The 13,262-nt window shown below is 46.5% G+C and overlaps 2 protein-coding genes across 2 annotated transcripts; both read right to left on the bottom strand.

The window, feature by feature from the left end:
• Window positions 1-320: 320 nt before the first annotated feature.
• On the bottom strand, window positions 321-4,339 carry ch25h (cholesterol 25-hydroxylase). The gene is made up of 2 exons (XM_004084664.5): window positions 1,287-4,339; window positions 321-1,198 (listed from the first exon to the last, which is right to left on the bottom strand). The coding sequence occupies exons 1-2, from the start codon at window positions 1,707-1,709 to the stop codon at window positions 866-868; spliced, it is 756 nt and encodes a 251-aa protein (XP_004084712.1). The 5' UTR covers window positions 1,710-4,339; the 3' UTR covers window positions 321-865.
• A 160-nt stretch (window positions 4,340-4,499) lies between these two features.
• noc3l (NOC3-like DNA replication regulator) lies at window positions 4,500-12,768 on the bottom strand. Its single transcript, XM_011492971.4, has 21 exons — window positions 12,593-12,768; window positions 11,633-11,837; window positions 8,869-8,995; window positions 8,627-8,781; window positions 8,465-8,554; window positions 8,253-8,383; window positions 8,011-8,172; window positions 7,817-7,910; window positions 7,541-7,716; window positions 7,341-7,469; window positions 7,128-7,259; window positions 6,850-6,930; window positions 6,678-6,778; window positions 6,364-6,436; window positions 6,223-6,286; window positions 5,770-5,841; window positions 5,513-5,694; window positions 5,319-5,447; window positions 5,137-5,234; window positions 4,966-5,050; window positions 4,500-4,847 (listed from the first exon to the last, which is right to left on the bottom strand). Exons 1-21 carry the CDS (start codon window positions 12,599-12,601, stop codon window positions 4,719-4,721), a joined length of 2,424 nt encoding a protein of 807 aa, XP_011491273.1. The 5' UTR covers window positions 12,602-12,768; the 3' UTR covers window positions 4,500-4,718.
• Window positions 12,769-13,262: the final 494 nt, after the last annotated feature.

Raw genomic sequence — 13,262 nt, 5'->3', positions numbered from 1 at the left:
ATGTTCATCAAAAGGGCCTCCAGGTCCTTTGGATTATGTCAGCATGTAAAGACTGTTAAACATCTTGACTACTTCTTAATCTTCATCACTCAGCAGGTTCAGCTGTGAAGAGGATCTGGTCCTTTTTTTCATCCACTCTTAAGTGGAGTTCCACAGGGCTCAGTTCCTGGTCTTTTTATATATGTATGAGAGATTTATTGGTTGATTGTGTGATTGCATGAGGTCATTTTTTTTTATTTAATTATGAACAGTTTGGGACTCCATGGAGACGCGTTCGGATTTGTCAGGAAAAGTCATCATCAAATAAAAACCACTGAAGATACGTTTTTGTTCTGTTTATTCAGCCGTTTTTCACAGTACAAACAAGCTTTCACATTTTCTGTAGTAGTAGTACAAGATTTATTTCAAATCAAAATTAACACCACTTTGAAAATGGGATTTGAAAGGGGAACGGAAGAAGCTCATGCTTATAAAACTCCAAAAATCCCACTCAACAACACTCGGATCGACAAATGTCTTGCATTTAAACGGAAAATCTCAGCCCTCCTCCTCTTCCTCTCCAGCGTTTTAATCCCTGATCACTTTCCTCTTCCATCCTCAGCAGCTCAGCCTCCCCCGTCCTGAAGCTCCTCCCACATTGAAAACTTCATCACACGTTCTGCTCCCTTGAGGTTCTACAGGTCGTCGTGTCAGTGGTTCTGACTTCAGTGCAAATGTGAACAGTAGCAAACGTTTAAAGGCCTTGACTCTTAAAAAATAAATAAAAAAATAAATAAATTCTCTGCCTGCAGCTACAACTGTGTTGCCCTTTTAATATAAAAGATGTGAATAAGTTATGAAGAAGTCCATGAACGTGCGCTCAGCATCAGTCCTGGAGGTACAGCGTCCCGGCCAGCCGGTCCCAGTGGGTGAAGTAGGGGGCGAAGTTGAACTTGGACTTGAGGTGATGGAGGTCGTGGTGGGGCGCGCCGCCGTACAGGCCGAACGGCACCAGGCGGTGGGTGGACCAGGGCAGGTCGTAGCCGCAGTGGTCCTCCACCGACAGCCAGATGTTGAGCGTGAAGAAGGTCAGCTTGGTGAGTGGGTGGCAGCCCAGGAGCTCCGGGCTGACGGCGGCGAAGAGGCCGAGGCTGAGGGTCTCCCAGGCACTGGAGTACTCGGCGGTGAGGGCGGAGGTGGATGTGTAGGTGTGATGCACCTGTAGGAGGAGGATGAGAGGTTAGGACACGGAGCAAATACCAGAGACGTATCATCATCATCTTCATCATCATCATCGGAGTACACACCTTGTGGAAGTTGCGGTACAGCCAGGGCACTTTGTGGTGCAGCAGATGCCACACGAAGCTCTGGAAGTCAAAGAGGAGAAGGCAGACCAGCACCTGAGCCAGCAGGCGGGGCAGGGGGGGGGCCTCCTCCGGCAGGTGCTCCGGCCTCAGGTACCAGTGCAGCACGGTGAGCGGGAAGATGAAGACCAGGTGGTTGTAGAGCGTCAGAGCGAGGCAGCTCCGCACAGCGGTCCAGCTGACGGAGCTCTGCGGCTGCAGCTTGAAGCTCCGCACCAAGGCGCACCTGGAGGCCAGCAGGTCCAGCAGCAGGAAGGGCAGGCAGAAGGTCAGGTAGACCAGCAGGGAGAAGATGAGGGGGAAGAAGGGCGAGTGCATCACGCTGCTTTGGCTCAGCATCAAATCCCAGATGGGTTGCAGCAACATGATTTCTCTGTCAGTGTTTCTGAGCCGGCGCTCTGCTCTCTGTAAATGCTGCCTGCTCCGGCGCCGGCACTGCTTATATACAGTCTGAAGCCACGCCCACACCCAAATAAGGCTTTTCCACAATGCTGCAAAATGGAAAGTCTCTGGCAAGTCCAAACAGTTGTGAGATAACTACTTCCTGCTTTTGTCTCCCCTCAAAGACTAGAAAATTAGTCCCAAAACTGCAGCTGATTTCAACCACCGAGACCCTCAGCATTCAGCTGGGGTGGGGTGGGGGGTGGGGGGTGGGGGGTGGGTGTCTGAGGACCACCAGGTCGGCTGATCCAGACCCCTGAAGCTGCAGAAACGTCTCCAGCTGTCATCACAGCTGCAGCAGCAGGAAGGTTTCCTCTCCCGCTGCCATGGAGCCGCTTCATGGAACCAAACGGAAAAACCCTCAAGCCCAAAATAATAATAATATTAATATTAATAATAATAACCCGTTTACGCCGGATTCTACCATCTGCTCTTATTTACATCTGCAGCATCGTCTTTCATTAAAACTGTCCTTTCAGCACAATAACACAAGTAAATCAACGAATAAGTGCAAAAACAAAAAGAACAACAGTTTATTAAAGTTTATTATAATCATGGAAAGTTTATTATTATTGAAGTAGAAGCTTAGCAGGATTGAAAATAACGTTTATTTAGTCATAGAGTTACCGTAGTAGCCACACAGGGTTGTTGATAGGATTTGAGAGATTCACACACACACACCTCTAAATTCCTAGACCTTTTGGGAGTAACAATAAAACGATAAAAGGTGCAGTCACAAAACCACCGCAAGATTTTGGTCCCTGCAAGAGTAATCAGATTACACTCGATTACTCCTAAATTTCCAGTCGAACCAGTGGATCGGCACGTTAATGAGGTTCTGAAAAAGTGAACCAACAGGAAAAAAGGGGAGCCGTTAATGTGACGTCATTGTTAACTTAGATTATTTTGGGATGTTGTTGCGCTTTAGGAACCTAAATATAGATGCTAAATCCCTCCCATTATTCCATAAGGAGTCACTTGTTTTCGTAAAGCCGTGATACGAGGATAAAATGATCATTTTTATGCAGATGACTCCATCTTTATTAGGTTCCTTCAAAATAAGAAAGATTATTATCAATGACTTTACAAAGTGGTGTAAAGAGTCAAAATTGGTCTCTCAACGATTCAATCATTTTTTTATTATTATTTTAAATTATGACTTTATTAGATTAATTTTAGTTATTATTTAACTGTCTATTGGATAAAAGTAAGACAGGAGTTTCATCGTTAGTATAACGACTTTTAAGTGGTCCCTCGCTATGTTGTGGTTCACCTTTCACTGTCATGCAGATTCTTTTTACCAGCAATTTTCATGTTTTTGTTCTTTTCTCGTGTTCTGTGTCCTGATTGGCTGTTGACCTCCTCCGTGCCATGTCTATACAGAATGTTGTCATTTTATAATCCCTGCCTTATTTTTCTATGAATGCTTGAACTTTGAGAGAAAAAGTGTGAAAATGTTCATGTCTGTCTGAGAAAAGCCTATAAACTCTGTAATGAGGAGTTTTACTGCCCTAAAGCATTGAGAATAATAGTAAAAAAATGACTTAATGGGTTAATTTTAGAAAGTTACTCTCCGAGATCCCCGCCGGCCTCAGAAGGTTTGATTCCCCTCTCATAGGTGTGGGCGGCTAGACAAACCTGTCAGCTCCGTTATTCTGAAGAAAGACGAAACAAATTAGTGAAACAGGAAAAGATTGTTTTGCATCCTGACTTTGATGGCCTGTCGTTCATTATGGAGCGCCACATTCTGACCACAGTCCACCATGGCGCCTTTTCCAACCGTGTAAAAAGTCTGTTTTGGACTCGGTGCTGTCATGACCAGAAGGTCAAACGCTCCAGCGAGACGGTTGATGAACTCCCGCTGATTCTTCGCTTTTCTGGAGGTTTGAATGAAAGCCTTTAAACCACATTAAGCTGCAAGTGTTTGTAGTGCATTTTTTCTTTACTGTGTTGCAGTTTTTTCCACAGAAAACTGCCATATCAGAATCAGAACCACTCATTTGGGCTCTGTAAGGCTAAGAGGTTCTGCCCCTCACCTCAGGACTCTCAACACAGCCGACACCGCCATCGTGTGGCTCGTGCAGGAACAGCAGCTAAACCCCACGAATCTGAGGAGGGAGCTTGTTCCTCAGAACTGAAGGAAACCGACAGGAACGACTTTAAACTTCATCAGAGACACAAAAGCAGCAGGAAAACTTCAAGAAGCACATTTGAGATGAAAGACTCCAGAGGAGACGTCAAGCCATCAAAGCAGAAATGATACAAAAACCAGAAAAACAGACATTTTATCTGTTCAAGGACATAAAGGATAATTAGTCATAAAATTTGATTGGAAATAAACATACGAGCTCTTCTGCATTTAGTTCATGACTCACTGAAACTTTCTAGATTTGACGTTTACCTCAAACCATAGATGACCTGGTGGGGCTTGTTGGGAGCGTTCATGACCTTTGACCTATCTTATGGGTAGATCCAGCAGTAGAGAGGCCTCAGAAAAAAGCTCCAGCTGCTCATGCACAGACACGCTCTTCGAAAGCTCCACCAGTAAAAGTATCAACGGTTGGACCCGATCAGACCTTCAGATTCCCGTCTAACAGACTCAGCAGATCTGCAGGATGAGGAAAAACTTCACTTCAAGAAGTTCTGACTTGTTTCCACCCAGGAACCAGATTGAAAAACCTTCAACTTCACACAAAACCTCTCTTTACACAAACCTTTTTTTAAATTACAATCACCGCTTTTGGTTTATTTAGTTTAAAACACAGACAACATAAAGAAACACTTAAGTTCTGATGGAAAAGTCTTTAAAAATGCATATTTTACAGGAACACTGCTGTACAAATGTGAAGCCAGGCTTTTATTTTGAAAGTTCCTTTGATGTCTTGATGGTTTTCAGCTGGAGGAGGGGGGGGGGTGTGAAGGTGGAGGTGTGTGTCAGTGTGTCTGAGCGTCCGTTAAAGCGGCAGCAAAGTCCAGCTGTACGTCGTCAGGAGCCGCCAGGGCAGCGTCCACCCGGCGCTGCAGTTCGTCATCCATCAGCGCCGCGCCGACCACAAACGAGTCCTGAAGGAGAAACGTTTCAGCGCAACACTTTAGAACACACAACAACACGCGTACACACAACACACGGTCACATCCCGCAGCAGAAACATGACGGAAAGGGTCCGTTTCATTTCCCCACCTTCTTCTTAGGGTTGGGAGCAGAAACCGGGGGGTTAAAGGTCATGTCTTTTATGCTGTAGTCCTCAAAGAGCTCAGGTGGAGACCTGCACAGGTGAGTAAAAAGGAGACACCGACTTCCTGACACAGACTTCTCACTGTTTTCCGTTTTTAAGGAGGAGGCGTGTCCTACCTGCGGCTCAGGTCTGGGCTGAGCGCCGCTGAGCCGTCGCTGGGCGCTCCACGAGTCAGATGGGCGGCGAAGCGCCGAACCACCGAGTGGTAATGTCTCTGCAGACATGGAAGAGACATGGAAGAGGGTTCCTGAACACGGCCGACGGCCAAAGTGTGCACGTATGTGGCACATGTGCGTACCTGCACCAGGTGCAGCTCCCACAGCGCCGTGTTCTGGGCGTTGCAGTGTTCCGGCTCGCCCACCTCCGGCAGGTAAAAGCCGCTGCCCTGAACCTCGTTGTCCAACAGGAAGTCGCACTTCGGGAACGCCTGACGCAAACGAAAAGATCAGAAACACAGGAAACGGCGGACATGTTAAAAACACGCACACGCACCTGCATGACAGCTCTGTTCATGGCGAGGATTCCCACGCTGGCGTTGGGAAGGACGTGCAGACTGAGCATGCTCAGTCGCTTGACGAAAGCCATGGCCCTCTGCAGGGTCACCGCCTTCCTGCGGCGAATCAGCATGGAGTCCAGGCACCGCAGCACGATGATGACATCATCGTTGTGCGCCCCTAAGTCACAGCAGAGAATCCGCATGAGCTCGACGGGCTTTGATTGGCGGGTTTGTTGGGGAGGCGTGGACAGACCTGCGTTGAGCTGCGGGAGCATCTTGTACACCTGAGAGTAAAACTTGAGCGGGTCGATGTTCAGGACGTCACCTGACAAAAACAAACACCTTTCAGTGACGTAGACCCAGTCTGTTTGTGAGCTCAGTACCACCAACCTCCACCTAGAGGGCAGCAGCGAGACGCAAAGGCGCCCTGGTGCTGGCACCACTTTATGGTTCTGTGTGACCAAATTACAACAGGAAACCAGCTGACTACCATCTCCTTTCACAATAAAATGTAGTACAACCTTTAAATAAATTGGCCTGAAATAAGCGAGAAGTAGACGCCATGTGACCACGAGAGGACCACTCCAATCTTCCTCATTGTCAGGACAATCCTCTGAACCAGAACCGCCTCCAATCCAACATGGAGGTCTGAAGAGGATGTCTCCATGCGTCAAACCTGAGGTCCTGGACCGGCACACATACTGACCCTGTCCTGACAGGATGGTGAAGACGGTCTGGATGCAGTGGAGACTCTCCCGATTGGTCAGATCCTGCAGACACCAGTCACCAGTCACCTAATCACTCCAGCAGGTTATCCTGAAGGGAGGGGGAGTTGATCTATACTCACCCCTGATTGGATGAGAGTCTGCAGCACATTCAGCAAGTCATCGAAGAACTCCATGTTGATCAGGTGAGCAAAGCTGATAGAGAAACATCAGTGAGTATCCCAGTTCTAACAGTTCTGCCTGTGGGATTGTGTGTTTTTGTGATTCCAGGTTTTGTGTTTCTGTGCGTTTTTGTAGACACGTGTTTGTGTGGTTTTATGTTTTTTTCTCTCCGTGATTTTGCGTGTTTGTACGTTTTCATGTTTGCGTGTTTTTGTGTGTGTGTGTGCGTTTGCATGTTTGTGCGTTTACATGTTTATGTTTGTGTGAACCGTACTTTGCCAGGCCCTCCAGGACTGCAGGAAGGAGAACAGATTTCTGAGCTTTCTTCAGAATCCGGAAGTAAACCAGGAAGACGATGTTCAGGGTCTCCGTGTGCTGAGGAGGAGGAGGAGGAGGAGGAAGGTTATTCTCCTGTTTCATCATCACCTTCTGATGGACAAACTCACCAGTTTGATCTTCTGCTGTTTGCTCTCCGTGGCTTCAGCCTCCAGCAGCTCCTTCTCCAGCTTCTCCTCCGCCTTCTTCCACTGTTAACACAGAGTTTTTTACTGCCCCCTGCTGGTCACGTGATGAACAAACAGCTTTGTAGACAGATTCTATGAAGCTGTAGCTTCTGTTAGCTTGTTTAGATCGATAAGAGCTAAAAACATTTTCTTCCTGCAGCAGTGAGATCTGCCTCCTCCTGTCTCGTGGTTTCGGTCCGACTGCTTCTGCGTTTGCTCACCTTCCTCTGCATCCTGGAGAGGTTCTTCTTCCTCTCTTTGTTTGTCATGAACTTCTTCTTGGGCGCCGTGGACTCCAGGTCCTTCTTCACCTCCACCTCCTTGATCCTCAGACTCAGCAGGGTCCGCAGCACCTGGAGTGAGGAAGACGAAGGAGTCTAAGGCTGGCCGACAAGGCGGCGGCGGCGGGCGTGGACGCGCGTCTGGCTCGTTACCTCGGGTCTGACGTTGTAGTTGAGACTCTTCACGAGGCCGGAGATCACTCGTACGGTGGCCAACGAGGCCCCGCCCACTTTGTCCTGCTGGAAAAGCCTCCCGATGGCGTCGCAGCACAGCTCCGACACCTGCGGCAGAGCGCACCGCGTCAGGACGCCAGCTGAGCCGCGCGGCGGCAGATCAGGCGCGGCGCTCTCACCTTCCTCGCCGGCTCGTTCATAAGCGGCACGATGACCACGATGATGTTGTTGTGGAAGTTGAAGTGCGGCAGAGCGACCAGCAGCTCGCACAGGCAGCGCACGGCCACCTGAGCCAGGCCGCGGTAGGAGTGCAGGCCCACGGCGCCGCTGCGCTTCCTCCTCTTCTGCTTCCAGTCTGAGGCAGAGGGGGGTGAGGAGGAGCGCGGTGGTTGGTCGGGTGGTGGTGCATGAGCGTGTGGTTGTGTTGTGTGTGTGTGTGTGTGTGTGGTGATCACCTTTGATGATCTGCTCCAGATCCTCCAGGTAGAACTTGTACTGACTCACCAAACCCTCCTCAAACTCCCGCAGGAGCTGCGTCTCCCTCTTCACCTGCAAACAAACATACAGGGAAAACCTTTGGCGTCCCGACAGGAAGGACACCTGAGAAATGAAAAGCTGCCTGGACAGTCTGTGGGGGCGGGTCCGGTACCTTGACGGCCTTCTCCGCGGCGGTCAGGGGCCGGATCCGGTACGACGGCGTGATGTCCTTGAATATCTCCATGAGAGAAACCATGACCAGCTTCCTGACCGACACCGCCACGCTGGGGTCGACCTCCATCATCATCCCCCGCAGCTCTTTCACGCGCTTCATCTGCCACAGAGGACGCCCTGTTAGGCCCTGCCCCTTCACGCAGCAGCAGGGCGTGGGTTCTGGGGCGGCGGCTGACTTACGTTGGAGAAAGGGTCTGAGATGATGGCGGCTCCCAGACCGGCGATGATCTTCTTCTTCTGGTTCAGCTTCTGCTCTCGGAGCCGCCGCCTCTCTTCCGCCGTCAGTGAGATGCAGCTCACCGCCGCCCCCTCTGGACAGCAGAGCACATGACGGCACGTCAGAACTGGATTCTGGGGAAAGCTGCTCCGTCCTGCACCTCCTCTGTTCCTACCAGCCTCCTCCTCTTCCTCCTCCTCCTGCTCCGGTTGCTGGTCTGCAGCCTCCTCTTCCTCCTCCTCTTCCTCCTCTGGCTGGTTTCTAACTGCAGTCAGAACAGATCAGAAGGTCATGCTGGTTCCCCACGAGGGGCGGAGGCTCAGAATGTGGGCGGCACCTTTCTCCACGCTCTGAGGGATCACGCCGCTGCGGTCTTTGATGGGCAGGAGGTGGATGACCTCCTTCTCCTCCGTCCTCGCCATCTTCCTGGGAACCTTCTCGTAGCCACGCACCACGTCGGACTTCCTCTTCTTGGCGCCGTGCACCGGCTCGCTGGTGGCGCCCGACCAACAGAACAAACGTAGGTGAGTCGCAGTCAGCGCTCGGGCCTCGTGGGGGCGTGTTGCGTTTCGCCGTTACCTTGACGACAGGTCTCTGGTGACGAAGGACGCTTGGCGAGCCATGACGGTCATCTGCTGCAGGTCGTCTTCCTCCATCATGTCAGTGGGAAGGCTCTCCAGGAACTCCTCATCCTCCTCTTCCTCCTCTGATAGACAGGTGAGAACAGGTGAGTCTTGGGCGTGCAGCAGGTATTGATCAGCAGCGATCAGGAGATTTCATTAAATAAAGGTTTGATGCAGAAGTTAAAGCTCTGATGACGTCAGATTTTCCAAATCCAGCTGACCCTGAGTGACCTTTGACCCTTGAAGAGCTTATTTATTGGAACGACCTTCATATCCTGAAGAATCCTGATCTCATGTTTAGGAAATCCAAAAGTGGAAGTTGGACTGTTGACTCATATTTAGGATCTTTGAGGTCAAATTCTTGTGATGCTGACGGGACGCATGCGTGTTTCCACCCGCGTCGGAGCGTGTGTCACTTTAAGAAAAAGTAACGTGACCGAGACAGGACGGGCGCCGTGTGGATGTGTGGAAGTGAAGTGTTCTGACGGTTGTGGATCTGATGAATGGAGATGAAACTGGGGTCAGCCTCTGACTACAATGAGAAGGTTTCACTTCCAGAAAGTCACAGTTATTTAGCTAAATGAGGATAGATGGAGAATGACGTGTTTGTCTTCTGTTCAATGTGTCCAAAAGGAAACTTTGTGGTTTTTTGTTTCTTTATGCCATATTTGGACGGCCTGTTAATACATAATGAATAGAATGTAACTGGAAATGAAATATTTACTTTTCTTATCTCATTCTGTTTTGTAAGGGTCAAAAGGTCACCTGAACTGTTTGTTTTGTTTTTCTGTCATTTTGTCTATTTGAAAACAGAATATATATATATATATATATATATATATATAATATATTCTGTTATATATATATATATAATATATTCTGTTATATATATATATATATATATATATATATATATATATATATATATATATATTCTGTTATATATATATATATAATAAATAAGAAGTTTTGTCTTCCAATAAGGTCAACCTGTTTCTCCTTTTTGCGCTGATTGCCGTTAGTTTCCAATGATTATTCGTTTCTCTGAGAATTGTTTTCAGATAAATTAACTTGACATTTTTCTGACATCAATAAGAGTTCTTCATCAATTCTAATATTATGGAGCTCAGCAATGACGAATGTGCAGATCCTCACGTAGGACCCCAGGTATGTGGTAATTCACAGACATTTTAGAAAAATACTCTAAAGACTAAGTGTTACTTTGTAATACGGTTTGTAAAAAAGTCTTGCAGTTCCTAACAATAATATTTCTATCCAGGTTTTGCTGTGTCTTAATTTACCGTCATCGATCTCTGCAGAATATTTTCAGGATTTGTTGTTGATCCAAAACAACATTGATGTTTATGTTTTGTGAACAGCTGGGGGGTATTCCAGGAAGCATGTTTAAACTAGCGTGACTTTAAGCCTGAACTCTGGCTGAAATCCGCCTGAACTTGCTTACTCTGGGTATGTCGGTTCCCAAAGACCGGATATGAGTTGGCGTAATTACGCTCGACTTGGTAACCCTGGGTTAATGCACGTGCATGTCAAGTACATAAAGACATTCTCAATAGATCGCCGATTTCTGGAGTCACCATGGAAACGCGTGGAGAAAAAAAAAGAAAGCGCTGTACTTAAATGAGACGGAGTCTGAGATTTTAATGACGGCGGAAAAAATTACAAGTCCATCAAAAAAGTAACACGGCTGAAAAATAATCTTTTTTCCATCTTAATTACTTATATTTCTTGAACTTTCATATGTCTAAGTTTGAGCCGGCAGATATGCTCATTTTTATAACAATAAAAAGAACGGAAAAAAATACATGGAGTGCAAAAATTCATTAAAGAACTTTCCGCAACTGTCATAACATGTTTAGGCGGTAGGGGTGCTATATAAACTCATCATCCTCTCCTTTACTCTCACTCATGGTGCAGAGACGTAAGCATAGTAGGACAAAATAGCTCGGCCAAACACGGTGAAACACAGTAAAACAGTTATACAACTAAACACATTTTGTAAAAAACCCACACTTAAACCCAAATCCATCCAGACAGGCAAAGGGAATGGTATCCCACAATCCCTTGCGGTGCCGATCTAACGGCAGCACCAAAGTTACACCTACTTAATTGAATTAATTTGAACGAAAGGAAAATAATTGTCTGAAAACTACGTGTTATTTTTAAGGTGACCTAACAAAAAAATGATTTATCTTAACTGAAGCAAATAATTAAGTTAGATCAAAGTATAAAGTTTCTCTTTCCAACATCCATATGTGGTCTTATCACCCTCTCATGGTGGAAAAAGTATTATCTGAGCTTTTTCATCCACTAAATCATCTTCAAATGGACACGCCATGCTGCTTCACCTCTCTGAAAACAAACTAAGCTTCAACTAAACCTGCTCCAGACCAGGTTATGTTCAGAGCATGAGTTGCCATGGTAACTTGACCTACCATAAAACATACCTCCATTTCTGGAACCAAAAGCTGAGGTTATCAACTTCCTTAGCCTCAAACTTATCGTGGGAGCTAGCATAACCTGCTTTCTGGAATACCCCCCTGGAGTCAACCAGGAGTTAACAGAAAAGCGTTTGAGTGTGACGTTAAAGACATAAAAATCGTTTCTTTGTTGTCATGTTTTATTGATTGTACATCAATATCTACTAAACACTCGTAGTAACATATTGACAAAAAGCTGATGCCCTCGGCCGGCAGACTCACCAGGTCTCTTCCTGTACGTCTCCAAGGGGCGGGGCGTCTGGATGGACACGCCCTTCACCGCCTGCCGCAGCCTCTTCTGCTCTTTGCGCTGCTTCTTGGCGACGTTCTGCTGCTTCATTTCCCGGTTCTTCATCTTGTTCTCCAGCTTCACACCGCTCGTCTTCAACAGGCGCCGAAATGTCGGGCGGCGTTTCTTTGAGCGAGGCTTTGGGGGGGGGGACAATACAACTGAATGTTTCAGATCCGAAGAGCTTCAGTAAAAATCCCAAACAGACATATGAAATAATAATTTGTTCCATTCAGGGCCAGACTTTGTCTTTGTTTCTTTTAATGATCATTTCAGGATATTTTCTCTTTTAACATTCCAGTTAAAGCTGCAGCTAAATTGAATAAAGGAGCACATATTTACAAAAACAAGAAAAATTTTATTTTTATTTTTAAAGGTTTAGTAGCTCAGGTATCTGCTGAACACCTGCTGGATGTAGGAAGAGCCCCGGAACCAAAATATCCCGGAAGTACGGATCTGATTCACAAACGGACTTGATTTTTTTTTTTTTTTCAAAACAATAATTTTTCATATTTTTAATATACACTTTGCGTTTAAATCACTTCTTGGAACTCAATAAGGCTTATTATAATTCTTATAATACTAATTAAGCAAACGTTTATTTACTATTTAAAAAACAAAAACAAATACAGGTTCATTATTATGTTTTCCCCACTGCCGTGGATCAATAAAGCATTTCCATAAATAATAAATTGATTTTTCTGCAATAACCGATCATTCGGAGATCAAACTTGTCGGTATTGATCCGCTGCGTTGAATCAGGGCGCTCGTGCCGTTTTGAATTTGGTTTTATTTCGAACCGTTACGCGGCGGCGCCGGAACCGGGAAGACTCCGGGACCGACAACACAGCAGTCCACACCGAGATTTGGTTCCGACTCGACCCAACACTCACCGGCCCCATGGCTGCTGCAGGTCCGGTCCTCCAGGTGGTTCCAAATCCGGTCCGGTTTCGGCAAAACGATAAAAGGTGCAGATCGGTGGCGCACGCGTGCTGGCTGCACCGACACCGGAAGTGGTGGTCTAAATCGGAAGCGGAAAGGGACACAGCGCCTCCTGGCGGCTGGATGGCCGCAGTGACGAACAGTTGGCATTTACACGAGCAGATGGGAATATTTTACATTTAAAGTTAGAAAATTTTCCATTGTGTTTAGTAAAACCAAAAGAAGAAAACACAGCAGTATTTTGAAAGTAATTTACTTTATAAATGAAATGATTATTAGGGTAATCAGTCTATGTCTGATGCTGATAAAGAATCCCTTTTGTCCTCACAAACTCATTCAGAGAATGTATACAAGAAAAAAACCCATGGAGCTTATATAAGAGCGCAATTCAGATAGATGAGGGCGAAAAAAGTACCTAATCTTTCTTCATTTTGGAGAAATAAGACAAGAAAAGAAATCCACTAACGAATTACTTGTAAATGGAGAAGAAATCACAAACTATTTAAAATTTTTTCCTCAGATTATCTACCAACTAATTCAACACAATTTATTCATCAGATGAAAACACGTATCCCTAAAATGGACTTTCAGTTCAAAGAAACCTGCGATTCTGATATATCT

Source organism: Oryzias latipes, chromosome 19 (assembly GCF_053564925.1).
Source record: "Oryzias latipes strain Hd-rR chromosome 19, Olatipes_Hd-rR_3.1".
NCBI lineage: Eukaryota > Metazoa > Chordata > Actinopteri > Beloniformes > Adrianichthyidae > Oryzias > Oryzias latipes.
Note: the sequence above shows the minus strand (reverse complement) of the source record. Positions and strands in the feature narration are given on the sequence as shown.

Bases quoted from the DNA above. Each gene is read 5' to 3' on its own strand.
- ch25h (XM_004084664.5), bottom strand. From the start codon at position 1,709: ATGTTGCTGCAACCCATCTGGGATTTGATGCTGAGCCAAAGCAGCGTG. The intron at 1,199-1,286 runs GTGTGTACTCCG...CTCCTCCTACAG, and splicing joins TGTACCGCAACTTCCACAAG to GTGCATCACACCTACACATC.
- noc3l (XM_011492971.4), bottom strand. The intron at 6,287-6,363 runs GTGAGTATAGAT...TGGTGTCTGCAG, and splicing joins AGACTCTCATCCAATCAGGG to GATCTGACCAATCGGGAGAG. The intron at 5,842-6,222 runs GTCAGTATGTGT...TGTTTTTGTCAG, and splicing joins CACCATCCTGTCAGGACAGG to GTGACGTCCTGAACATCGAC.